This window comes from Halichoeres trimaculatus, unplaced genomic scaffold, assembly GCF_033239565.1.
Source record: "Halichoeres trimaculatus isolate MK-OKI-2021-1 unplaced genomic scaffold, fHalTri1.1 fHalTri1_scaffold_8, whole genome shotgun sequence".
In the NCBI taxonomy this organism is placed as follows: domain Eukaryota; kingdom Metazoa; phylum Chordata; class Actinopteri; order Labriformes; family Labridae; genus Halichoeres; species Halichoeres trimaculatus.
In genome coordinates, this window is record NW_027437186.1 from 26297403 (window position 1) to 26325085 (window position 27683).

The window sequence follows — 27683 nt, forward strand, 5'->3', positions numbered from 1 at the left end:
ATTCCGGAACACTTCTTCTGTGTTTCAACAGCTGTTGTTAACTGCATATCCACTGCTACATTCAGTTGAAGGTCTCCAGTTTACAGGGTCACTCTCTAAACTGGAACACCGGGAGCTGACAGAAAACATTCCCATTATCAGGTTTAAAAAAGACCATTTTTCAGGTGGTATAGAACCAAGTCAATCACAGCTGGGGGTCATCTTATTGTAGACGGAGGAAGAATAAAAACACCAATCAGAAATGTTCTGCAGTCCCCCTGAGATTAACTACCCAGGAACTAAATTTAGACCTTACTTCCAGCTGTGGAAAGGCTCCAGAAGTATTTATAAAAAGGAAAAAGGAAACTCTGGATCAGGATCCTTTTACAGTAAAAGAAGTCAGGTTTCTCTCATTTCTGCAGATGCTTTCCTGTCACTCTCTCTAAGTGCTGGTCCTGGAGGAGTTCTTAAGCTCCCACGATGCACCTCTGCACACTCAGCGCCATGAGGCCAGAGAAGACCATAAAGCCTTTTTTACAAGGTGACATGACATAAAAACTCAGGGAGAGCAGGAGAGACAGGGTAATATCCAGGAAAGGAAGACAGAGCGCTGCCTCACATGTTCTCCTCTCTATTGTTTGGAGGAAGGCTTTCGGTGTGTGTGAGCAAGTTAATGTATGTGTTTCCACGGGTGTGTGTGAGGCTGGTTTGGTGGGCCAGAGAGCCGTTCCCTGTCTGCCATCACCCATGTCCACTTATCCAGAGTGAGGGCCTCTGAGGGACTGAAGAGGGGATTACAGCATCGACTGATCGTGGAGGGGCTCGCACTTAACACGGCTGTAAACAACAGGCCATCTGAGAGCTTCACACCCAGTCCACTGTAGAGGGCAGAGACCAGACTGCTCAGAGACCAACATTAGACTCTCAGGAACCAACTGATTCTAAAAAGTCTCATTTTCAGTTTCACTTCAAGAAATCTGAATGCAGTGACCCTGTCTCTGGGACTTTTATGGAAACACTTGACCATAATTAATCAAATCTACTCATTCAGTTATTTCACTTGATCAGATGTTTTTCAACTGAAGGAACTTTCCCCACACTTCACATCCATCAAACAGGAACAAAACACACAAAATCACAAAAAAATCAAGATCTTAAAATTCAACACAGGAACAGATTCCAGTGCTAACTTCTACACAGCAGCCCATCCTGGCTGACAAACACAATGTTTCTGTCATCTTTATCCGTCTAACTTTTTCCATTGTTTTCTGTTTCTGATCCATCTTTTTTTTTATTTTTTTTTTTAGCTATTTTTTTCTTTGTTTCTTTTTCTTTGTAACATTTTTTTGTATTTTCTTTACATCTTTTATTCATTTCTTTTTATTGTCTTTTTTTCAGTTATTCTTTTCTCTCTCTTCTCTCATGTCTTGTCTTTTCTTTAACCTTTTCTTTCCTTTACATTTTGTTTCATTTTGTCTGTTTTTTTCTGCTTCATTTCATCTTTCATTCCATTTTAATAACTTTTTCTGTCTTTCCTTTTCTTTCAATCTTCATTTCTTTTTTCTTTTTTTTCTGCTTACTATTCATTTAGTTATTATTTTTTCATTCTCTTTTTTTTCAGTGTTTGTCATTGTTCTGTTTTTCCATATTTCATTGTTTTGTCTTTTTTACTTTTTTGTAGTATGTCCTTTCTTGTAATATCTTTGCATGTTTTTTTAAATAATATTTTTTCTGTTTGTCTTTCTTTTTTGTTTCTTTTGTTTTTCCTAATTCTTTAAATTTTAGTTTTCTTTCAGTTTCAGTTTCCTTATTTTTTTCTACCTATTTTCCCTTTTTCATCCTTTTTTCATTCTTTTTTATTTGTATAACCTTTTTCTTATTTATTTATTTATTTATTTATTTATTTATTGTGTTTTGCATTACTCTATTCCTTTTTTTCTTTTTTTTCTTTTTTTTTTCTTTTGGAGTACCTTCGTTTATACACTCTCCTCAATCTCCTGATTTGAAATTTTGGACGACTGAAGAAAACCAGCAGCATTGTTCAAAAACTCCTCATCTGTACTTTATAGTTTTCAACCTTAAAAAGATCATATTCTGTAAATTGATCAGCAAAAACTCTCATCTAAAACATGTCCAGTGATCTTAATGTTGATGATCTTTGTCTGGTCTGACTCCTTATTTTAATGACATTGTCTCGTCAAAGTTCACAACATTAAACTTTGTAATTTGCATGCCAACAGTAACAACAACTTTCACTCAAACTCAGAGTTTTCCCGTTGGAGTGATTTCGGATCTTCCAGCTGGGCTTGGTCACCGAGGAGATGGTTTTCTGATATATTGATATTGTGGTCTCATGGTTCAGGCCTTCTCTGTGAATGTTTGTGTTTTATTTTGCACCAGAGTCTCTGAAGTGGTCTCTGCAGGACTTTTTCTCCTCTCTTTGTTTTCTCCTTGTTTCGATTATGAAAGCCTGGAGGATTCATCACGATGGCTGCGCTCTGAGGGCCGGGATAAAGCCAGGCTCATTCCAGCAGGAGGAGGGCTACAGACGGGGCTTAGCCATGTTTTTGCGTGACAGAGGTTCATATAAAAAGATTTTGCTCCATAATTTGCTTGGTTTGGGTCGGCTCCAGGAGGGGAGAGGAATGTTTTTGGGTTTGGGGGATGGGAGAGCTGCCCCACTAAAACACCCGGCACAATGTGGTTCACATTTCTCCCCCTCAGAGTAAATGTAGCATGAATTATCTCGCTCTCCAGCTGAAAGGGAAAACTTTGATTTCATCTCGTGTGGAGCTGAATGTGGCATTAAAACCTACAGTGTATGTGAAGTCCACAGAGCACATCTCTCTCTGATTCATACACAACAGACCTGTTAGAAACACGTCTGAGTCTTTACCTTAGTGATTGCAGCAGTGTAGGGTGTGTCCATGGTTCTTCTAACCTCTGATAATAACAGCCAGCGTACAAACATCATAACTCTTCTTTCTTTCTATCATACACTCAGCTCCAGCAGCCAAAGGCAACCAGAGCAGGTTTCAGAGTTCAGGCTCATTATGAAGATAATCATCTGGTACAATTATCAACAGGCCGTATCACGTTAACAGATTCAGAGGAGCTTTTTCAGAGCTGTTTGCTGCTCAGTGTGAGGCCGCTCTCTCCTGGGAACCGTCCTCAGAGCTGGAGCTCTGGAGCCAGAGGATTTCAGCACAGCACTGATGGTTTATTTTTGCAGCCCTCTGTGGTGCGTTACAGCTCAGCCTGGCTCTCTGCAGCTCACAGGGCAGCTCAGGAAGGGGCCCGTCAGTCCAGATGGTGGTGCGGTCCCTGCCAGAGAGGGTCTGAAGGCCTGGCTGACAGCCTACAACCACAACCTCTGACAGGCTGAGGCCTCGGGCCCGTCTGAACCAGCACAAAGCACCTTTTCAGGCCTCCCCCCTCTCACAGCTCAGCCAGGGGCTTCACCTCATGGAGGGAGTGTGTTTATGGGCCGAGGTTCAACCTGTGGTTCATACGTTCCCAGAAAATGGCAAAGTCTGAGCTAAGAGACAAAGGCAACCTTTAAGTGACAAAAGCTGCAGTTCCCTGAGTGTCCACTAGCGTCCGTGTCCTACAACTTACAACTTTGACTGAATCTATAAATGACTCACCTGTTCACAGCAGATTAAGGGTCAGAGTAGACTTTCAGAGTTCAATTTTAATATCAGTCTTTGCAATCGTGTTATTCCTCTACAGCTCCACCCTCTCATTTGAACATGGTCTCATTTTTCTCTAGACCTAAAAACCAACTGATCATATTTTGGTTCTTCAGACAGCAAACTGGTGACCTCAGATTGGCTCCACTTATTAATGAACAGTCGATGGTTCCAGCTTGGGATGGATGGAAAAGACCAGGAATCTTAAACTCTGAGACCTCCCAGAAGTCTCTGAGTGCTCCCTGAGTGTTCCCTGAGTGTTCCCTCAGGTTTGTGCAGTGTTCTCTTAGTGTTTCCTGGATGTTCCCTGAGTGCACCCTCAGTGTTCCCTGAGTGTTCCCTTAGTGATTGTGCAGTGCACCCTCAGTGTTCCCTGAGTGTTCCCTTAGTGATTGTGCAGTGTTCCCTCAGTGTTTGCCCAGTGTTTCTTTAATGTTCCCTCAGTGTTCCCTTATTGGTTTTACAGTGTTCCCCAAGTGTTACCCTAGTGTTCCCTCTGTGTCTTGGAGTGAGGACATGTTGAGCCTGCAGAGTGTGGCTTAAGATATATGGCATGTATAATTGATCAGTGTTGTATTGATTGAGGAGTCAGAGTTAGACTCTGCAGCTTGAACTCACCCAGGAACTCCAGGTCTTTGTGGAAAATGAGAGAAATGGATGAATGTGTCAGGCCTGGAGGAGAAGGATTCTAACCCGTAAGTGAACCCAAAACTCACACAAAGTCAGAGTTTAAGCCTGCAGCACATCGTGAACTGTTTGCCCTCCTCTGAGCATGTTTGAACCACCTCAACCACAGCGCTCCCCACACCCAGCATTGTCTCTGAGTGAAAAAAAAGAACTATCCATAATGTTGCAACACTTCTCTGTTGGCAGGTGGCGGCAAACCTGAAAAGAGGAGTGCTGCAGAGAGAAATAGGCTGTAGGAGGAGGCTTTGAGCTAAGTGATTAAGTCGGAGCTCTAATTATCCATCCTGTCTGAACAGGACAGAGCCGCTCTTGTTGTTTCGGAGCAGACAGGCAGGTATAGAAGCACGTCACTCACTACTCACTTTGATTTAATCACTTCCTGACTGTACAGAAAGGAGGAGAGAAGCTGCACATAACTCCAAACTTTCAGCAGCACACAATCACTCCAAGTTTTCAAGTCATAGGAGAGACAGAGAGGGGGAGAGGGGTGGGTGGGGGGTGAAAGAGGCAAACAGGCAGAGAAAGAACCAACCAAACTCTGAAAGCATATTTGAAGCTGACAAATTAAGTGGAGCTGCTGGCACACAGAGGAACAGAGGGGCTGTTGTTAGCTGACTGAGAGACTGATGCAGGTGAAGGAGGGTGGGGGGGGCATCTGAGGTGATTTATTTCCCCTGTGATTTATACCCCCTGTCTGTCACCATGGTCCTGTCAGGGTGATCATTCATCATGAGGTTGTGAAAACAGTTTCACCTGACAAAGGAAGGCGCTAACTTATGAAGCTTAGACGAGGAAACTTTCCTCCTGAACCCCAAAAATCCAGCAGACCTTAATTTGGGCTCAGCTTCATATCTTTGTTATACTTAAAGGCAGGGTCTGCAGGAATTTTCGTTACTTGTTCGTAAACACAACATTCAAACTGGGCTCCTTCTTCTTGGATCAGTGGCAGCGCACACCCACTGCCCCCAACTGTGACTGTATGAACACACTCACAAGCCCATCAACCACTTGGAGCATTGAGTTTCTACGTGGGAGAGACTCGAGAGCCGTGCACCTGATATGGCATGTTAGCACAAGCTAAGCACTGGTATTTGACACATACCTGGTTAGCAGTAAGCCAACTCGTGTCGCTCTTGGTCCCGAGCTGCTCTCAAAGTGTCCGAAAAAGAGTGAAAGTCTAGCCAAACTCAGCCCCCCACTAGCAACCCTCAGCGTAGCTGCTCTGATTAGCTTCCACTCACTATTATCAAAATACAAAGTCACTTGCCCACTGGGTGCTCTGTGATTGGCTGATGTCACTATGCTTACTCTGCCTAGAAATGTCCCAACACAACATCAACATACAGGCAGAGGATAGGATTAAGATAGGCAAACAGTGACATACATGTTCAGACGACTGAGCAAGATTATGCCTGTTAAAGTTGAAATGTTATTTTTTGAGAAAAATCCTGCAGATTCTACCTTAAAAAATATACAGAGGGGACCAAACTTTAAGAAGTGTCAGGTTTCTGTTTGTAGTCTAAGTAGTTTTAACCAATCAGGTGTCAGCTGGAGAAACAACAGGAGTTCAAGAATCTCAGACATTAATGACCTTGTAAAATTCAGAGAGTCAGTCCTAATGCTGCTTCTCTTCTGGAGACCTCAGTTCAACAAACATCTTTAAAAAAGTTTTCCTCCCCTCTTAAGGACAGACAATGTTGCCAGTTTTGCAACATTCTCTCTATATTTATCCACCTTTCAGACCCCTCAAGCGCCTTTTTTCCAAAAAGCGACAAGCAACAAATCTGGCAACTTTTCTGGACTTTGGAAAGTGATGTGACGTGACAGCGTGTATTGATCTCCAGCTCCTGATGCTTCTGAACAAGCAGCAGGTATTGCCATGGGCCACTCCCCTATCCAAAACACTGACAGACGGACAGGTCCTCCTTGTTCAGAGCAGATTGCATGCATGAGCATCACGCATATGCTTGTCTCTTTAGGTCACCTTTGCCAGTCCCAAGCTGGAATAAAGGAGGAGGGTTGATATTTTGATACAAAAAAAAAACAGAATCGACAGAAGTTTATTGATAGTTGTAAACATATTTACATTGCTTTGTATTCTTTACACTTTTTGTCTCTCCCACAGCGTTATTCCTCTCTCCTCCAGTGTCCATGACAATTCAATGCAAATTCATCATAATACAAATTCGGCAGTGACTTCCTTTAGTGACTTTTAGTAACCACAGACAATAGCAACTTTCATCACTGAGGAGTTAGCAACACTGAGGACAGACCTGACAAAGCTTGACTTTTGACTTTTTGACTAATTTTGCTAATCATTCTTTTCTCTTGACGAGAACATACGGTTGCTTCTCAAGTTGTTGAGCACTCAACAAGACTAGTTTTAACTGGAAGTCTTTTTTTTTTTTTTTTAATTATTACTGTTGGCCATTGTTCCCTGCATCTTTGTCACGTTTGATGATGTGTTCAGCCAATTTTAGCAGAGGACTAAAAGATAAAATAAAACCGTTTGGTCTAGATCTGTTTCTGTAAAGTGGTTCCATATATCATTTGTTATGACTTGGAACTACAAGCATAGCTAGACTTATTGAGTGATTACAGGCAAATATTTTTCTGCACTGAAGAGCTGGGTTTAGGTCATTTGAGTCTAAATAGGGAGCTTAGTTCAGTAATAACTTTGCAAAAGTTACCGCTACAGATCCATGACTCAGCATTGGTACATTGGAGAACAGCATCTTACATAGTGTGCCTGTGCTAACTGCTTCCTATGGCATGTCTCATTAAGCATTTAGTAACGTTAAAGCTTTGCAGAGTTGATTGTTGTGAGGGTCATTAAAGCCGGTGGAGCTGAACCCATGTATTTGGCCACGACCGCAATCTTGAAGAGTGTTTGTTGCATTTAAATTACTTTTTTAACCTATTGCCAGCATTTTTTCTGCCAGGTATGATAGGTTTATCTCTACCTGATTTCTGCTTATGTTACTGATACTTTAACCCTTTATCACCCACAAAGCATACAGGGAACTTAGACTTTTTTCACCTTCTCTTTATTCAAGAACTACTTCCAATTTTTCTCCAGCCCAAATTGTTGAAGTTGAGTTGAAGAGTCTGAATGTGTTGATGTGAAAACTTCTTTAGGAAACATCTTTAACTCTGAAGCTGACTATTCTTCTTCTCCTCTCAGTATAACAGCTAAAACAACCAGAGCTTGCCTTTTCAATCCTTACTTACCTCCATTTATACTCCTCCTTTTCCACTTCCATATGCTCGTGTGTGTGCATGCGTGTGTGTGTGTGTGTGTGTGTGTGTGTGTGTGTGTGTGTGTGTGTGTGTGTGTGTGTGTGTGTGTGTGTGTGTGTGTGTGTGTGTGTGTGTGTGTGTGTGTGTGTTTTCTCCAGAGAGCTGTAGCCCTGACTAACTGCCCTCCTGCACAGTTTCAATTAAACATCATTTATGGGCACTCTTTTTTACAAGTGTTTTTTACAGCCAGGGCCTGTGTTTACTCCTGACAGTAACAGTGCTGGAGTGTTTTACAGTCCTGTGTGTACATTTCCATAAATCTCCATCCATCCAGCCTGTGTGCTAACACATTGGACAGAGGAGCCACAGAGCACTCTGCAGACCCAGGAACAAATCCTGAACAGAGGAGGGGCTCCTCTTTGTCTCTAAACCTAACATTGGCTTTGACTTAAGGCTTTTTCAGCTTTATTCAGCTTTATTCAGACAACATAGTTACAGAGCATAGTCAGTGTGTGAAAACTGTATTATCTGGATTTTATTTTGGCTCTTGAAGCCTGGTTCATACCTCTGTGTCTGCATAGTCCTGTTCCTCACAGATGCGTTTGCGTGCAGCTTTACATGCATCCTCCAAAATGTAAGCCCTGTGATTGGTCCACTGGGTTGCATCATATTTATATCCTGCATTTACAACATTATATCTAATCAGTAGGCAGTGAACTGTTGGTTTTCGTTAATCAGCTTCATCCTGCCTCCTCTTCATCTTCAAACCTCTTTAAATCCTCCTCCAGCTCCTTCTTTCTGCTGTGTCTGATTTTATCAGGGTCATATGAATCTACACTGATGCTCGCTGTGTTCTGGACCCAAGGGCTCTTTGCTGATGCCCTCCTTTCTGCAGGTTTTTACTGTATGAAAGAGGAGGGAGGTGTGCTCTACCTGCCTCAGGCTTTGGCATTCCACGGTTCTTTTTGTACTAATACTTAAAATGTTTTGTACCCCGGGGGTTTTTGCTTCTGTTCTACCTGCTGCAGACTTTTCATGTGTGTACATGAAAGAGAGGAGAGGTGTGCTCTACAAGTCCCAGGCTTTGGCATTTCACATATGCATTCAGGAGCTCCCAGAACAGAATCATACTGCCAAATGTAACTTATAACATGCTTTAAAACTTAACAACATTAAAAATAAGACACATTGGCAAACAGGCACTAAGACACAGCAGAAAAAAATCTACACAACCCACCCCATGAGTCTGCCTGTACGAAAAAGCAGTGGGGCATTGTGGGAAATGTTGGCTGCTGTTAACCTTCAGTAGAGACTTAAATCAGGACACCTCCACCTGTCTGCTTTATTTCTGAGGATTTTCAGGACTCTGTGAACTCAGACTGTTCTTGGGTCGGACTCTAATAAACCTGGGCTTCATGAAGCTTTTTGTTTGTGCAGAGATTAAAAATCGTGGCCGTTGGAAAAGCGATGTTTGACACCTTGGCAGGACACCCGCAGCATGCGTCAGGGTTTATGACTTTTGGTGTCAGCGATGAAGTCATCAGTGAAGCTCGGGGGGGGGGGGTTGTGTTGTGTTGTGATTGGCATCAGCGGGCAGGGACCGTTATGAGTCAGCTCCTTTACTGAACACACCCTGAGCTGTAAAACATACACAAAAACACACATACACAAACACACACACACAAACACACATATGCACACATAGTGAGTCAGGGCTGGTTTAAAAAAGAGTGTGTTAACAGATCGGCGGTGGCTGAGTTCCTGTAGGTGTGTGTGTTTGTGTGTGTGATAATTAACCTGCTTAAATCTGACTTAACTCTTTGACAGAGGGTGCTTTATTCATCTGTCTGCAGCTCAGCCCACAAACAAAAGACGTCTCAGCTCAGAAGCTCAGAGAGTTCAGTGACTCTCCCGTTATCGTCCTCAGAACAAATCAGCTCCACTTTTTCACTATAGAGAGAAGAGTGTGTGAGGAACAGACACAACTGAGCCATTAGTGAATGTTTAGAAGTTCTCACCACACACACACACACTCGTGCACTCACCCACACACACATCCACCTTGTTTACCCGTCCATGCAGAACCAGACATGGAGCCCTACAAGCTCCTAATCAAACCCACGGCACCCCCTCCCTCATGAGCACTGACCTGGCGATGAACCATTCATTATCTGCAGCTCAATGCAAACGGTGGGCAGAGGAGACACACACACACACACAAACACACACAAAGATACACACCTAACATGCTCCACAAACACACACTCTGACCTCGTCCAACCATGGTGCTCAGGTTATTCAAATATTTGCCTCATATTAAAAGCAAAACCAGATTCTGGGAGGTTCTGCACGGCTGCACAGCTTCAGTCCATGTTCAGCTTCTGTTTTTTCACCACTTTGTTTGACTTTGGGACTTTGATTCAGTGAAAGACTTTTAAGATCAGAGTTGGTAAAAGTAAGGAGAGTTTGTCAACAAAGGGACCTTCCCAAGAAGTTAAATTCCTTAAAACATAAGATGTTGTCCAAACTGGATGTTAAAGGAGCAGCAGAGCAAGGAACACAAGTGGCTGATGGATGAGATGTCTGAAAGTGACAGGGAGGACTTTGGGCCTTGTGGATGAAAGCAAAGCATCCAAAACATCTCTGAAGACAAGCAGCAGATTCAGAGACGTGTACCATCTCACTGATTTGGACTTTGGAGAAAAATGGACTCTCATTCTTTGATTTGGAGTTAAAATGATTCCAGTTTAGTGGGAGGCTCAGTTATGGTAGCACTCACAGAGTGAGGAGTTTTGAAGGCAGAGTGGGTTGGGGTGAGGGGTGACATTCAAGATTAAGCAGCGGGCAAAGCGGTCACTTGGCAGCTTAGTTAAACTTTAAGTCACCCTCTGACTCCGCCCCCTCCTCCTCTTCTCCTCCGGGTTGGTGGGGTCTTATCTCCAGTGAATGTGGGCTCCCCTGGCTTCACACAAAGCCTGCTGTTGACATTCCAGAGGACCGAGCCTTGTGCAAACACACCAGGCCCCACCAGATGGCTGGGCGAGGGAGGACAGGGTGAGGACGAATGACATGAAGGAAGAGGAGGAAGGACAGGAAGAAAAACCGGATGAAATATGACTTTAAACACTTAAATGTCGAGATACCCCAAAGATCCATCCAACTGTCACCAGCAGACTCTCGTCTTCATACATCTCACTTTGAATTTTAATTCCCTGTGCTCCTTCCTGAAACACGTTGTGGTGTCCTGGAGCTGCATCACGTCCCCTGCAGACATCCAGAGCTAATATTTGAGGGTCAGAGGGTTAATCTTCAGGGCATTAGGAAACCATGGAGGAAAAGCCCTTTAAATGAAAAACTCATTTTAAGCTTTGACCGAGCGTGGTGGGTCGTGTTTATCAGTTTCAGGCTCCATGAGCCCCCAGGCCGTCAGGAAGGAGAGGAACACAGTTTTTAAATCTGGGCTGAGGAAAAACAGCAGACAGGCATGTCTATATATTTTTCCATTTTTTTTAAATATTTTCAAATTTAACTTCATCTTAAAAGGCACATGGGCAATTCTGCATGCCTTCATCTGGTCTCACCTTGATGACTGGTAAACTCTGAACCATTCTCAGTCCTTGTTGACTTATTTTTGTTTGAAGGGCATATTGCAGGTTGAAGATAAAAGTTAAGCAATTGATAGTAAAATAACCTTAAAGTAATATTTTGAAAGAAATTCTGAAATTAATAAGCCACAAGGTCTCCTGGAGACATTTTAATACCTTTGTTTTTACTTTCTCATTAAAAACTGTCACTTGAACATGATGTTAAAGAGGGGAGTCCCTCTGGTTCTGCCTCTGTTTAACATTAATAAACATGGATCCGACTGTCACTCCTATCAACTCAGAGGAAAAAAATCTGTATTCCTATCCATATAATGATCCTTAGGGTTAAAATTATGAACTTGTTAGGCAAGATGGAGACCGGGAACAGGGCAATGTCTGCCTGGAATGAAGAAAAGTCTCCTGTAAACGACACAAAGCCTACTTTCTTACAAAGACTGGTTATTCTTGGTGATATAAACCAGAAGCGACTGAAAGTAGGAACTTTTTCTGTTTGACAGAATCGAGATCTGTAATAAAAACACCAAAGATGGCAGGAGAAGTTTAAATAAATTATAAAGGCTTTATGAATGCGCACATTAAGCCTAGTTCTCATCGTGTCGTAAAACGGAGTGGGGTTGTGGTGTGAGGAGAAACAGAGGAGAAAGGAGCAGGTGTCCTGGTTAGTGAGCACTGTTAGCTAGGGATATGTAGCCTAAAGGTGTGTTCACATCAACGTATTTAAAGTTTGAAAACAGATGCACTGACTTAAAAAATAATTAGTTCATGTAAGTGCTGATCATAAAGCAAAAGCAAATTAGAGTTTTATGACTTGGCAGTTTACAAGATATTAGGATCACTAGTTCGCCCTGTCAGATCTGCAGCTCTGCTCACGTGACTGATGGGTTCCCTATGGCTGTTAGAAAGAGGCTTTAACTCTGCCTCTTGTATCAGCATTTCCAACATGACCCTGACCGATGGTCAACTCCTTTACTGGGCTGAATCATGTAAGAAATGGTGACTTATCCTAACTTCCATCATTTAGTGTTAAAAAGAAAAGCAGAGTTGAGAAACTCTGCCCTTAGGGCAACCCCAATTCTTCTCCTTAGCCCTTGGTTTTGGGCGTGCATGTCTAGGAAGGTGGTGTCCCAATTCTCCGTAAGATCAAGGGAAGGGCTACACAGCCCTTGAAATGAAGACAAACCACTTGAAACCAAGGGGTATGACAAATTTCCAGTGATATCTTTATTCTTATCAGATATTCTGTTGTTTTCTATTCAATATAAGTATTAGCTATGTTTTGAATTGTTGGTTGTCTTTTGAAATCACTCATTGAGGAGTTGCGGTTTATAAGACAATAGCTTCATGCAATTAAGCTGGCGGTTTCTCTTTGAGTCTTCACTTTCACTTACTGTAGGTACTCTGTGCTTGGAGCTCAGTGATCTAGAGAGGAAATAAGGCCCTATGAATTCTATAAGCACCTTTTTCTGCCAGTAACCTGTCTGTTTTTAAATTAACCCACCATTATAATGCTGATTATCATTAGCATTATAGTGCCTAAACAGACCCAATAGTGAAACTTCTGAAAAAGCTCTGCTAAAATCTGTGACAATTACATCATATAAACTTTATTCCACATTGAAAGTTCATGTCACTTTGGGAGAAAAGTCCTCTCTTGAATCTTTGATGTCCCTGATCCTGTTGTCATCTCTGGATTTTTAACTCTTTGAGCTGTAGCTGGCCTAAAACCTCTACAGCTCTCAGTAGTAAAGAGATATGAAGCTTTAGATAGAGAAAAAAAGATTCATCTGATACAAACAGGGCTCAGAGGACATAGTGGAACAAACTAATCCAGTATTTGGTCTCCCTGGAGTCTAACCCTCCTCCTGTGTGTGCCATCAGCCTGAAGCACAATAGACATCAGTCTGATAAAAGTCTGTAGTAGGCAGTGTGGATATCCGGCCTCTTTCTCTCTCCTCCCCCCTTTAATGAGGGTGTTAGTCTCTGTGGTTTATCCTGTCACTCTTTCTTTCCACCCCTCCCCATCCTCTGCCCACTTTCTTCCTCCTCTCGCTCTCATTCTATGGAAAAACAGGAATGTTTTCTGACTTTCCCTCCAATCCTTTACAGGAACCGGAGACGTGAAGAGACACGTCTCTGAAGTGTGTGTGTGGGGGGGGCATTCAGATCAAGTTCAGGCGTGTGATAGGAGGGATCCAGATATGTTAAAGAACATGTTTCTACTCTTTTCATAGACGCTTTCCTTTGAGTCTGAAGACATTTTTGGCCCGATGTGATTATTTGTCTGATATTGACATGAAGAAATCTCAAGAACAGCACAAACTCTCCTCCAAAGGTTAAAGAGGAGCTGTTTACTTTCTGTCTCTTTCACAAACAGGAAGTTCAAATGTTGGATGTTGATCTAAACGTGGGCAGAGTTTCAAACTGTGAGGTAACCATGTGTCAGAGTAAGTCCAGAATGAGACTCTTCTTCAAAAGTCACACCAGAATGGCTCAATCTGTGACATCATTGATTGGTGCATTCTTCATTAGAGCACCATAAGCGAACACCAACCAAAAAGACACATCCTGCTCTTTTCTTTGATGTTTGGAGAAACAATCTGGAATGTTAGCTTCCAGAGCACTGAGTTCCTGAGTGCTTTGAAGGCTCTTAAAGAGACAGTAGCAGTCAAAGAGGCCATGCCCCCTAAACTTCCCTCCCATTTACCCTTAATCTCCTGGACACAATTGAGTTGGTTATAAATTTAGATGGTTATACAGTTGTCATGAATAGAGAAATGCACTACAGAGACAAACTGGCTAACTTTTCATCCTGCTTGTTCACAAGGATCGGTGTCGACTCTGAGTGTACTATGTTAAATCGACCAATGAGAGGGCTAGCATTCTATGCTGTTTCAACATGTAATTTAATTTTTGAGTAGGTTTATGTCAGTTTACGTGTGTAGGCTTAAACATCAATTCGATGCAGAATTATAAACCAGGTGTATGTCAAGTATTGTAATACAGGGATGTTAAATCTGCCAACTGATGGTCCTTTCCTCTTTTGTAGCTTATGTAAAAGCAGTAGTATTAATTTCAGTCTGCTTTGTAGCCAGGTATGGAGATCATGACCTTTGATGACTCCGATTCTTGGTGGTCAAAAATCAACCAGCAGCTCCATGCTTGACCGTCTGTTTCAGTCCCACTGGTTAATAAATCATCTCTGATGAAGTTAGATCAGCTAAATTAACTCACTCAGTTAAATTTAATCTGTTCCGATAAGAGAAAAGGGAAATCAATCAAAGTAATCAGAGGTCTGTTAATCTAACAGACGGTCTGATCAAAGGGTCTGACTGAGACACAGAGACACACAGATAACACACCCCAGCTTTAACTCAATATCTGACTTGATCAAATTCAATCTTGTTCTGCTGAACTCTGCAGTTTTACAAAAGCCCTGCATTAACAGGACAACAGAGGGCAAGAAGGACAGTATACTGTCTACTGATTTTTGTTTTTCCGAGGCACCAATTTCTGATTTTTTTCCACTCAATTTCATTTTAATACATTCATTTTAAGACGTAAGCGATAATGCCAAGAATGCATCAGATGTGTCTCCGATCTGGCTCTTCTCTGTTGTGTGTTGACAGTACATCAACTCACAACAGCTTGTTCAGTCTGGCACGTATCAGTTCCTTCAGACAGGTGGAGTCACAGACCAAGGAGTTCCCAAACTTCCCACTCCATCAATGATCCTCTCCTGGTTCATGTTAGACCGTAAAATTTCAAACCTCCTGACTCCTGGTCCGGCTCCGCTCATTATGTCAGTTTGTCGTTATAGTCAAGATAAGTACTATCTGGTTTGAACACCCTTTGTTTTATTTTGGAAGTCACTGGGTGTTTTTAGGTGATTTCTGTGTGCAACTTCCTGTCCTGCTTGATCTGCTTTATGGTAAACTGGCACATCACAACTCCAGCAAAAATAGGATTCTTGCATATTTGCTGCGACCTGCTGCAGCTGGATCACAACACATCAGATCCAGTGTAAGTTGACACATTGACTTGAATAGTAACCTATCTGAACTGGTGCCATGATGGAGCACAGCTTGATGAGTGACGGCATGTATTTGTAAGAGTAGTTGAGTTTCTGCAGAACGTACAGAGCTTCTGCATCAGTCCAGTAGCCTATGCCTCGTTCAAACGTAGTTTAGTGAAACCTGAGAGATTGGCTTTGACAGAAGACAAAAATGTACTCTTAATTTAGAACATGATTCATTTTAGTGACATACAATTTACATTGTAAGATGAAAGCTGGGGCCGTTTGAAGATGGCCTGTTGGCCGCGATTGACTTTGGTCTGTGGTTGGCAGTCTCTGTGATGTCACCCATCTGTTTCTAAAGCAGACTTTTGTAGCCAAACATCTTCAGACACAATACTGAACTTTACTCAGCCTAAAATCAACTTTTGAAGCAGGGTGTAAACATGTTTATTTCTGCTGTAAGCATCAGCTTTTTGAGGGGGGTGTGAGTGATTTCTACCGTTTCTACAGATAGCCTCTAGTGAACACTCGAGGAACCATAAAGCTCCTGCCGTATTCATTTGTTTGCAGTGTTTGTAGACATGATGGAAAATCCCTTCTCTAAAGCATATAAGCTGATACTCTGACAGTTAAACTGTCTCCACCCATGTAAGATATGAAGAAAAGAAAGTGAGCTCAGATCATAAATATATAATTTGGCCAGTTTCAAGTTAAACCCATTGCCCCAAAAACTCAGAGAAAAGCTCATATTTTTCATCATTTATTTCACAAATGTATCGTGAACATCTGCAAAAAAAAAAAACATCTCAAAGTTGGTCCAGTAGAAAAAGACACAAAAACACTTGAATGATTAATACTTTGTGTTTCAGCTTTCTGTCCTGTCAGAGTCAATTTGGAGTCTAGAGTCTAACCCGGGAGTGGATTCTAGAAGATTCTGTCCTCACATATAAATATCCAGAAGTCTCTGTGCTCCTACAGCACAGGTAGAAAAATGGCATCGACTTCTACATAAGAAAAAAGGGATTAGCCGACTATAAAATGTACACTTTTTAAAATTTAACTTAATATTCACATTTTATATATAAAACTTAGAAAACTTGGATCTTTCAGAAAGCCTCTAAAAATATTTTTTTTTATCTGTTACGGCTGAAAGATGGATTAAATTACCCAACGTGTATTAAATGGATTATTACTGTTGTATCGTTAATGTCTCCTTTTTCCAGATTCATTTATAAAAACATACGTCAATAAATTAACATGCTACCTCAGTCCCTGAAAGCCAATACTCATCTGTGTTACTGAGTAAGACAGGTGTGTGTTTGTGTGTGAGTGTGAGTGTGTGTGCATGTGTGGAAATGTAGGACACAACCTGTTAGCGTACCTGCCTGAAGGGAGGGCGGGGTTATTTCCATACAAAAAATAATTCATGTAAATATATAATATATATTTATACATTTGGAATATATTTACAAATATACGCAGCACTTTACATCAGACTGTGTATTCATTTCCTCCAGAGTAACTTTGATCTTTACGAGAGTGAAAAAGAAATATTACAAAATAAAGAGTTTCTATACGAGCTCTCCTTCCACTCCTCTGTCTGTTAGCCCCCCTCTTCTCATCCCTCCTTTTCTGGAGTTTAAAGGTCCAAACATTCCTCCAGAAACAGTTTGGAATGCAGCCGCTGGAATGATTGCCGAAAGAGTCGACGACTGTAGAACAAAACCTCCGGAAGAGTCTGAGAGACAACACCGAAGAAGAGGAGGAGGAGGAGGAGGAATGTCAAAAAGTACAAACACGCTCTGCTCCTTTAAGACCTCAGGTGAGTGTGTGTGTATATGCATGTTTGTGTGTGTGGCAGTGAAAGTGTGTGACAGCAGCACTCCTCCAGGTCCATTAGTCCATCAGGCTCCAGAGAGGAGGTGTGTGGATGTGTCAGGGGTAAACTGGGACAGGTGAAGGCAGGGTTTAGGGGTGAAAGGGGGTGTGGCCTCATGTTTTGACATTTCCGTTGATGTGCTGGTACTTGGCGAGGCACGGCTCGTCTGGTAATGGGTCATGGGAAAACACGGAGTCGTCTCCTGAAGAGCAGGAGCTGCGGGTATCAGGGAAGCTGGGGGAGTACTGCTCTGTGGGGGCACAAAGGTCCAGGTACTCCTGCAGAAACACAGCAGGGAGAAAAACACTCAGATTACAACATCAGCATACACATCCAGCCGTCAACAAGGCGAGGGACTTTCCAAAGCGGGGCGAGGAGAGTATCACCTTCATGTTTCTCCAAACCTCAGAAAAATGTCTAACACTGGATCCTGAAAATGCAGAGGTTTAATCAAAGGTCATGGAGGGAGGCTAACTGGCTTGGGTTCTGGTTCATCAGTAATGGGTCATGAACACAGCGTTTAAAGTGGAAAGTGTCTCTGAATCTCTCTGATCTCTGCGGACATCAACACGAGACGTCTGGAAGAAATAAAGACGCTGGCACCCCCCATCCAAAAACAAACCCGGGATGAAACCCGCAGAAATCCTGTGGTTAATTTCTGACTCGTCCAGCGTTAGGAAGTTATTTTCCTTCTCATATCGGGCTGTGGGGACGAGGAGCTCTCAGGGTTTGTAGAAAATGAGCGCTGGCTTCCATTTTACAGTTCAGCAGAAGAAGGCTCACGTTACTAAAGACCTCCACATCTGCCAGCGGTTTGGGGCAAAGCAAGGGGAGGAGGGGGAAAACGGCGCTTTATTACATTTCAAAAGTTCAAGCTCAAAGTTTTCTCTCTGGCAAAAATTCACAAAGTTTCAGCTCCGAGCAGACGAGTCCTGACAGCTTTCCATCCTCGGCCTCCTCTCAGGGTGGTGTGCGGATATCTGAATAGACGGGGAGGAGGAGGGGTGGAAAGAGAGGCCGGATGTAATGATTGGTCGGCTGTGCTGGGCCTGGATCGAATCATTCAGACGTTTTCTGAGTCCTGGACTCAGCGACGTGGCTCTAATGCTCGGAAAGCTTTCAGCAGCATTCAGCTGAACCCTGCGTGCTACCGGAGCGTGATTAAGTTTGGACTCAAGAGCATGTTTCTGTGGAGGAATGTTTCCAGAATAAAAGTTTCCGGAATCAAAACTTCCGGAATAAAAGCATGCTTAAAGAAAGCAAGAGAGACGGTCTCACCTCGTTGGTGCTCAGGGTGAGAATCCTATCCAGATCCTCTACGAGCTGCTTGAAGGTCGGTCTCTGTGAGGAGATGGCGTGCCAGCAGTCCTTCATCATCATGTACCTGAGACAGAGAGAGTGAGGGTTACAACCTGTTACAAATGGAGAGTGTTGGTTTTTTGAGTCATTTAATCTTCAATCATCAGTCTCAGAGTCCCAGTAGCTGAAACCTGTTTGCATCTGGACTCAGGTGTCTCTGTATAAGAAGCTTTGGCTAGCTTGTTTTTTATCCTCCATCCTGAATAATTCCACATTGAGCATATCTCCTGGTGTTCTTAGTCACTGTCCAGAGCAGATGTTTGGTCTCCAGTTCATTTGTAAAGATAACTCATTTATTAATTTATTTTGACATGAGGTGGGTTAAAAACAAAAAAAGGTCATTAAGGCCACAGAAAGAAATCTGAATTCTGTGACAAACTGCAGATTTTATTCTAACTTTTGTTTCAAAATCAAGTCAGATATATTTAACTTAATCTCCTTGTTTTTTCAGTAGTCAATATTAAACATCCAGAAGGGTTCCTTTAACTTATAAAGCCTTGCTTAATGTAAGGAAATGATAAAGAGTGACACTAATATTTTTGTTTTTCTGTGTATAAAACATATAATGATCTAACCGTGTCTGTGAAGGATAAAAGTCGTGATAGGAAATCTGTTAATGTCTAATATTTACACTCTCGAGTCTCACAATTGTCTCGATAGGGTGTCATTCAGAGCAGCTTCAGATTTAAGCATTCGTGTTGTTTTTTAGAGTCTTAAAGAGGGGAGTGTTAATTGGGACTCTGTACCAAGCCAAAAATATTGAAGCTGTTTCCTGTAAAGATCCTGCATACGATCATTTTTTCGTAGTCGCATCATTTTGCCTAAACCATGCTTAGTTTTAGCTCAACACTGACACAAACACTGGCACCAGCACACAAACAACACTGTTACTGAATACAACAATTTAGGGCTGCAGTAACCAATTATTAAATTACATACTGATACTTTAACTTGGTTAAACTGTCTGAAGCACATTTACGTTGAAAATAAGCTCAAACTAGTCTAAATGTCTGGACACACCTCAGCGGTACACAGAATACTGACAGATGTATTAGTGGTATGATTTGTTCAATGAAGGCTTTAGAAAATATCCTAATTTAAATTTTTAAAGAATGAGCAGAAAAAAACACAAAGTTCAATATCTGTCACTAAACATAAAGATGTCCTCCAGAGAAGGATTAACTGTGAGTAGGATGCATCTAAAATGACCATCACAGATTTGCTTGTGTTTAGTGTCTGTCTTAAAGTTTACAGTCTGGGTGTTTCTCTACAACCCGATCATCGTCCTCTGACTCTGTGAATGAGGACACTGATAGGAGCCTGTTACAGCTGTGTAGGGGCCCCACAGAGGGGCCGCAGAGCCACAGAACTGATGGGAAGGTTAAAGGAAACTGTCTTACAGCTCGTTGGTGCAGTTTCCAGGCTTGTCCATGCGATGTCCCTCTTTCAGCAGCTTGAAGAGCTCCTCTACGGGGATGCCGGGGTACGGAGAGCCCCCTAGGGTGAAGATCTCCCACATCAGCACCCCAAACGACCAGCTGAAGAGACAGGAACAGAAACAAGTCAGAGACAAGGGAAAGAAAGTAATAAGAAGTCATGTTTAGTTTGAGATGCTTTGATGTAGACTTGTTCCCAGGGTCTAAACTCAGATCCCCAAACTGAGAGGATTCATGTGCGAGGTGTGAAATCTGTCTCATGTCGCTCTTGTTTGAGCACGAGCAGTGTCTCTGTCCTCTAACCTACAGATCGATTACACCGTCTCTCTCTCTGCCAGACTCCCACACAGCTCCCTCAGTGTTCCCGTTGGGGCTCGGGTCGGGTCAGGGTGTCAATGCCTTCTTTCTGCCGTCCGGTGGCTCGTGGTGCGAAGCCGCTCTCTGTGCCACTCGGCCCTGATCTCAATGACGCCTTTTGTGCTGCTGGACACTGACATAGACGCTGACAGTGGCGTCTTTGTCCCATCACACCAAAACAAACAGAGCCCACCCACAGCACACAGAGGAAAGGACGCTCAGAGATGTTCACAGCTATTAAAGATGAACTACTTCCTCCTCAGAGAGTATCAGAGACCTCGCAGATTCATATTAAAGCTGTGAGTCCCTCTGCTTCTGAACAAAGCCTGTATTCTAACAGGTTTGTGTTTGTGGTCGGAGCAGGTCGGAGGTCGTATCAGCTCCTCTGTCTGTTTACTCAGCAGCTCTGAGTTTGTCCTCTCCTCTATCAGGGCCCTGGATCTCTCCTCCTGTTGACTCTCTCGTCTCTTCTTTTGCTTCCACTTTGTAATGCCTGTCAGCGCTCAGAGACACACGGATGCCTGCAACCAACCACGACCCCGCAAATAAACAGGCAGAGCAACATGCTGCGGGTCACTTTACATGACCTGCAACCAGACGCAGCAGAGTTTGACCATCTGGATCCTTTGATTGGAAATTATCCAAAAGATAGAAACGACTTGATGGAGCCACCAAGGAAGCATCTTTTCTGACTTAATGTTCAAACATTTGGATTTGTTGGGAGTTATTCTTCCAGCACTGAAAGACCTAAGTCAAGATATTAAGGACATCTTCAGATGCTGAAGTGAAAAGCGCCTTCTAAAATTTCAAGGAGTTGGCAGGTCTCATCTCTAGTCCATCCTGTGTTAACTTCATGCTCTCACATCCATCAACTTACCCCGGCTGTGTGTTCAGTCCCACTCATATCAGGACCTCCAGACAGCCGGAGTCACAGACTGAGGAGTTCCCTGGATTCCCACCCCAATGATGATCCTCTCCTGGTTCATGTTGGGGTTGAAAATCCTCAGACCCGTTGACTCCTTGTGTCAGTTTGTTGTTGAAGTCCAGATAAATACCATCTGGTTTGGACACGCTTTGTTCTATTTTGAGAGTCACCAAGCTTGACTTGAATGGAAACCTATCAGATCCAGTGCTGTGATATTTGTATTCTGGCTTTTAGACATTGTAACTCAACCAGAACGCCATCATCTCGTCTCTGCGCTGACACATTGAACCCTCAAATCTGTGCAAGATATGAGCCTCAATGTGGGCTCAATCATTGTATTTGGGAGCCGTACATTTCACCAGATCCATGTCAGGTATGTCTCCGTCTCCACTCAGTCTCAGCTCTGTCACAGCTCCAACTATCCAGGGCCTTCCACCGCAGCTACTTGGACTTAATTTTTTGCTGTCTGTCAGAGGGACAATGCAGACAAGAACACATCCTGTTGATTTTCAGAATAAAACAGAATGTCAAAAATCTGTTATATGAAGCGCAGTGAGGCCTGGAGTCATCAGGTCAGAGGTTTTCAGAAGACGATGTGGGAAGTGCAGGAAGTCCTCAGTCACGTAGATGGAGAACATCTCCATCTCCCTCCAACTTCCTGCTTTGGCTTGTGTCTCTTTGTGTAACACCCATAGACTGTTTAAAATATGGACACAGTCTGTTCCTGATACAGGGTAATTAAGCCCATCGTAGGACGGGGCTATGTTGGATACGACACAGGCTTTGGGCTTCCCTTCTAACAGCCATACGGTGCCTATCAGTCACGTGGGCTGAGCTCTGCCTCTGATTGTACAAACTCGCAATCTTAGTATCTTCTAACAGCTGAGTTTGAAAAATATTCTACCCCCATACCATGTGTGCTGATAGTGAAATTAGCGTTTCAGACCCAAGCTGTGTTTTGAACCAGGCTGCAAATAGTGTTGTTTTAATGCTTTACAAACCTTTTTTTTGGCTTGGTCTGGATGTGGTTTCAAATCTTTTAGCAGCCAGCTTCATGCTGATTTTTTTTCAACCAAATGTTGCCCCTTGGGTGACACCGTAAAAACAGTTTGTTGAAAAAAACAACTTCTACTGATGATATCAGAAACTACTGATGTAAAAAAAAAAAAGTGGTGGAGATCAAACTGATGGGACTTGTACTTGTTTAAAGGCCTAAAACAGGACTCTATTGAGCATGAAAATACTGTAATGTGTATGATTATCTGACCGTATGAAATAAGATCACAGTCTAATCTGAACCGGGTCTGGTGACAGACACCAAAACATCGCCATCTTAGAAGATGCTCAGGGGAAGATTTTTTTCCCAAAACCAAGGTTTGGCATAAGTAACCCACCTTGAAATGGTAGCATGTAAGCGCCTAACATCTTTATCCTTGCATTGTTTGATCTATTTATTAATGTTTTTTGCATGAGCATGCTGAATATATCCAACCCAGTCATCAGGATGAGCAGCTGTCTGTTCAGTCCATCTCTGATCACTGCCTGAATATAAATTTCTGGAAACAAGTCGATGTAGAGTGGAAGCTCCTCTGGGGGGTATGAAGCTTCAGGAGAGCTTTAATTTCTGTCTTTCATTCAGTAAATGTGAGGTCGACCCTCATCTTGTCCTCACTGAGTCTCTCTCTCATTCCATCCAGTCGGAGTCCCTCGAGCCCGTCCGTCAAAACAACGAGTGGCGGCAGGGACTTTCATTGGAATTCATGTATTCATTAAATCTGATGTCATGTATGGATCGCCTCCGCTGCTGCTGCTGAGGTTTGAGCCCTCCCCACTTCTCCCTTCCTCTCTCCTCCTAATCTCCCCGTCGGAGAAAAAGCCAATTACTAAAAGTGAGTGATGAAACACAATTAGCAGCGAGCTGACAGAGCGCACGATGGCAGCTACGTCTTTCCCCACTTGGGTTATCGACTGCCACTGCAACAGGAATATGAAGGACGTCCTGCGCACACACACACACATACACACACTCTCACTCTCACACACTGCAGAGAGACTCCTCTCTGGGTCAGCATGCAAGCATTTATCTAATCGCCACACACACTTTCAGTCCACATCCAAACTTCAAACACCGCTGTCAGGACGGATGAGACTCAAACGCAGAAACAGAGACGCTCTGCCTTTGTTCTGTTTTTAGAACAAGAGCTCTGCACGTTCAAAACAAAGAGAGAGACGGAGACGGGTCAGCGGCTCACACACCGGATGAATGAAGGAGGAGGTGGGGGGAGTCGTATTGATCGAAGAACAGCTCCAAAACCAGGAGCCACGTGTTCAAAATGTTTCTAAATCAGGAGGAGGAGGAGGAGAGGCGAGTCCAGGAGGAAGAGGAGCAAGGAAGGAGGAGCTGCTGGGCTCCTTCAGGCCCTTTGAAGCCGCTCAGATTAGTAACACGGCATTGGCTTCAAGTCTAGCGTGAAATCCTCACTTCTGCTGCAGACCGGCCAGAGCTGGACACACACATACACACATAGGCTCAAACACACCTCACACACTCACAAAAAACAAGCCCCTGACCTGACATCTGTCCGTGACAACAAGGCTCAAAAACGAACCATAAAAGTGTTTTAGTGTCCGTTTCTGCTGGACGATGGGAGGATGCTTACATGGAAGTATAACCTCCAGCTTTAAACTATCCCATCATGTACTGAATAGTTTGTAAAAGTCATTTTGTTGAGTGTGTGATGAGGTGGAAAGATGTACAGGTGTGTGTTTGGTGAGATTATGTACTTACACATCACTCTGGTGTGTGTAGACCCGGTCAAACAGAGCCTCTGGAGCCATCCATTTCACCGGGAGTCGACCCTGAGGACACACACACAGACACATACATAAGTGAGAGGTCAGGAACACTTGCACACACCCTCCTCTGGATTTCTCTGCAGGAAGGACTCATTACGCATACAGGCCGACCTGTGAGGATCTCTTGAGAGAAGCTGATACAGACACTGAGTTGATATCAGGGTCACAGACGAAGAGTAAATCTCTGGAAGCTTAAGATGGTCAGTTTCTGAGAGGTAGACCTCAATAAGATCCCTGACAGACTGAATGTGAGACATTTACAGATCCAGTTATACCCTCAAACTCCTGTTCAGAGCAAAGACTCGTCGGACCACATTTAAAGTCTGGATCTTTTGAAAACTCTAATCGGTGAATGCTTGTAAATAAGAAGAAAGGGGAGAGAGGGGCAGAGCTTCTGACCATTTCTGCTCTGAGTAACAAAACATCTTCTTGTTGGTTTGCATGTTTCTCTGCAGTTTTAGATCCTGTTCAGACACTGGTATGATAGATGTTTAACAGGATTCAGTCTTCGCTCTCATTGTCTTAACCATCATCTTCATCATTATCATGTTGTTGCTGTTCTCGGTGTGATGTTGCATGCTATGGAGATCCATCCGTGCATACGAAATGAGAAAGTATTGATGCAGCCCCCCCTGAGCCCCTCCCTCCCCCTTTTCTCGCCCCTCTTTCTCTCTCTGTGGCTGATTGTTAAAGAGTCTTTGGAGCTAAAGCAACAAGAGGCTGAGGGATAAACAAGACTGAGTCTGCAGAGGCACGACATTCAGAGTCCGCCTGGGAACCTGCAGCTTCTGCCAACACAGAGCCCAGAGAGGAGATCTCACCCTGACCCTCAGAGAATCCCCCCACCCTCACCCCTCAGAGAAGGCCTCGCCATACGAGTGGCGAGCAGGTTTCTGGACTCACATTTGTCGTCTTTTTGTAGTAGTCGATGTTGTGGACGTCTCTGGCGAGGCCGAAGTCGGCGATCTTCATGACGTTGCTCTCTGTGACCAGAACGTTCCTGGCTGCCAGGTCTCTGTGTATGCACTGAGATGAGGTAAGGGGGCGGGGTCACAGAGGAGGAGAGGTTAGCTCAGCAGGTGAAACAGGTGTAAGCTTTACAGAGCAGGAACAACATGACGCCACGATGAGCTCCGACATGTCTGCAGACGCTCACATTCCTCACATACTCTAACACACATACGGTCAGAGTGTGTGTGTGTGTGTGTGTGTGTGTGTGTGTGTGTGTGTGTGTGTGTGTGTGTGTGTGTGTGTGAGAGAAGGATCTGTCACATTCCTGCAGTGAGAGGGAGTGTAAGGCTGCCAACATGGCAGGCCTCCCGGCTCTCCCGCACAGAGCAGCTTTGTGGTGTTTCAGTTGACAACATTCCCACAGTGATGGTCACACACACACTTTCAGGAGAATGACGTGAAAACAGGAAGTCGTCTTTGTACCTTTTGCGACGCTAAGTACTCCATCCCTCGAGCCACCTGGTAGGTACAGGACACCAGGTCTTTGAAGGTCAGCTGCTCGTCAGAGACTCGAGCAATGTCGTACGAGTACTCCATGCCAGGCGGCCGGCGAGCGCGCAGGTACTCCCTCAGGTTTCCTTTGGAGGCATACTCCACAATCACGTACAGGGGTCCTACAGCGAGGAAGAGTCAAAGGGTCTGACATTAGAGAGTTTCTCAGAGGGAACAAGAATCAGAAGCTTAAATTGGTCAAAGCCGAGGAAAGAAACTTCTTTAGATCTGAGCTTGGTCTGGAAAATGTTGGCCAGCTTGTTGGGTGCTGCACCAAGGAGACACTCATCTCAACAATTAGACGCAAAAAAGAGCAAACTGCACAGAGCTGCAGGATTTTGTGCTTTAATATCATTAAAACAGTTGAGAATCAGCTTTGGGTCCTGCAGAGCTTTATCTTCTCTTTGAGGGACATCAGACCTTTCCAACTGACCTGAACTTTGCTTACAGTGACGTCTAAAAGGGTCTCTATCTGGGGACAAAAGATTCATTCCTATACTCACACTAAAAGTCTCAAAACGCTCCCCACAAACAAAGTCTTTAAAATAACTTCATTTCTCCCTGAGCCTCCTCTAAAAGTGGTATTTAGAGTGATTTCTTTGTCCTACTCACCATCTTGCGTGCACGCCCCTAAAAGGTTGATGATGTTCTTGTGTTTGCCAATCATCTTCATCATCTCCATCTCTGACACCAGGTCAGACAGGTCCTTCTCCGTGGCGTCATCTGTGGAGACAGGAAGTGAGATTAACAAAAAAAAAAAACACTGAACTTAGGAGTCACAGAAAACAGATGAATGCTTAAACAAACAAGGGTGTTCATAAAAGGATCTCTGAGAGGATGAAAGGTCACAGATGAAGAGCAAATCTCATTTGAGATCCAAAAAGGTGAAGAAAATTGAAAGCCCCTTGTCCTGCTGCTGTGCCTGCTCTACATACCTGCCTTTAAGCCCCGCCCCCTTTCGTTAATCACTCTCCTCATCGTGTTGTGCTGATGGAGCTGCAGCCAGCTGCTGCTCTGAGGTCAGGAATGTTTCTGCCCCTCACCTGCCCTACCTGCCCCATCCCCATCATCACTCAGCAGCCACCAATAAGGACTCCTAAATGACGGCCTCAGGCTCCTCCTCACATCTCCTCTGAACTCTATCTGCAGCTTAAACCTTTCTCAGGTTGCTTATGAAGCAGTCTGTGTGACCCTCAGGAACATTAAGACCTGTGTGAGAGTGTGTGTGTGTGTGTGTGTGTAAGGGAGCCTGATACACACTCACCTTTCAGCATCTTGACGGCGACGGTCACGGCCTCCTTGGGTTTGTCCTTATCGATGCCCAGAGCCTCCGCCATCACCACCTGACCAAAGCAGCCCTCACCAAGCGGTTTCCCCAGAGTCAGCCTGTTGACATGGACAGAAAAAAACATACATTGAGACATAAGAGGACCTTAGAAACACTGACTAAAGGTGCTTTCAACCAGAAGGTCCAGGAACTACTTTTTTGGGAACTAAATGGTTCCTGTGGCTGGTTAATGTCTGTATTCCTAGGCCTTTTGACACATGAAAGTAGTCAAGCTCTGGTGACAAAGCTGGTCGAAGCCCTGAACAGACCTGTGGAAACAGCTTTGACTCCCAAAATACTGGTTGGTCTCTGCAAGTGCTCTGCCAATCAGAAATATTCAGCTTGCAGGCCCCGCCCCCAAAAGTTCCTGGACTTTCCAATGACACTACCCCCAGGGCCATATTTCAAGGAGTAGATTATGTACCCCAAAACTTAATTTAGACCCTGTTTACTGCAGTGTAAAAGCACATAGTTCCTTGAAAAACAGTTCTTAGCAAAAGTAAAGAAAAACACCTTTACTTGCCTGCCCCAAAACTCAGCTTTCTGCACACATGTAAATACTGGGTTAGTTTCAATCAGAGGTACGGTTTACTGTCTTTGTGTTAACATCACATCAACATGTATCTCATCCAGGACCTCAGACTGTAGTTTACCACATTCACCACCTCAACTTGCTGCGATTTACTGACTGGTTTGTCTGTTTGCAGCTCATGTGAAATTATAAAATGTTTAATTTCTACCAGGGGTACATGGGAAGAAAAGTCTTTACACCTCTGGTTAACTCAGCTCTGTGTCCTGGTGATTTCAGGCTGTCTGTAAACGT

At 43.6% G+C, this 27683-nt stretch overlaps 1 protein-coding gene across 3 annotated transcripts in view; it reads right to left on the reverse strand.

Moving 5' to 3' along the window:
* Window positions 1-15988: 15988 nt before the first annotated feature.
* The window catches only part of fgfr2 (fibroblast growth factor receptor 2), a 43590-nt gene continuing 31895 nt past the window's right edge, over window positions 15989-27683 (reverse strand). Inside the window, exons 11-18 of one of the 3 annotated variants that reach the window (XM_074675131.1) lie at window positions 26798-26919; window positions 26146-26256; window positions 25465-25655; window positions 24934-25056; window positions 23963-24033; window positions 19857-19994; window positions 18376-18481; window positions 15989-17375 (exon numbers count right to left, since the gene is read on the reverse strand). In XM_074675131.1, the coding sequence (XP_074531232.1) occupies window positions 17211-17375; window positions 18376-18481; window positions 19857-19994; window positions 23963-24033; window positions 24934-25056; window positions 25465-25655; window positions 26146-26256; window positions 26798-26919 (1027 nt within the window). In that variant the 3' untranslated portion in view covers window positions 15989-17210. The remainder of the gene's footprint in view (window positions 17376-18375; window positions 18482-19856; window positions 19995-23962; window positions 24034-24933; window positions 25057-25464; window positions 25656-26145; window positions 26257-26797; window positions 26920-27683) is intronic. The other 2 variants (XM_074675130.1, XM_074675129.1) reach the window with 2 other exon arrangements.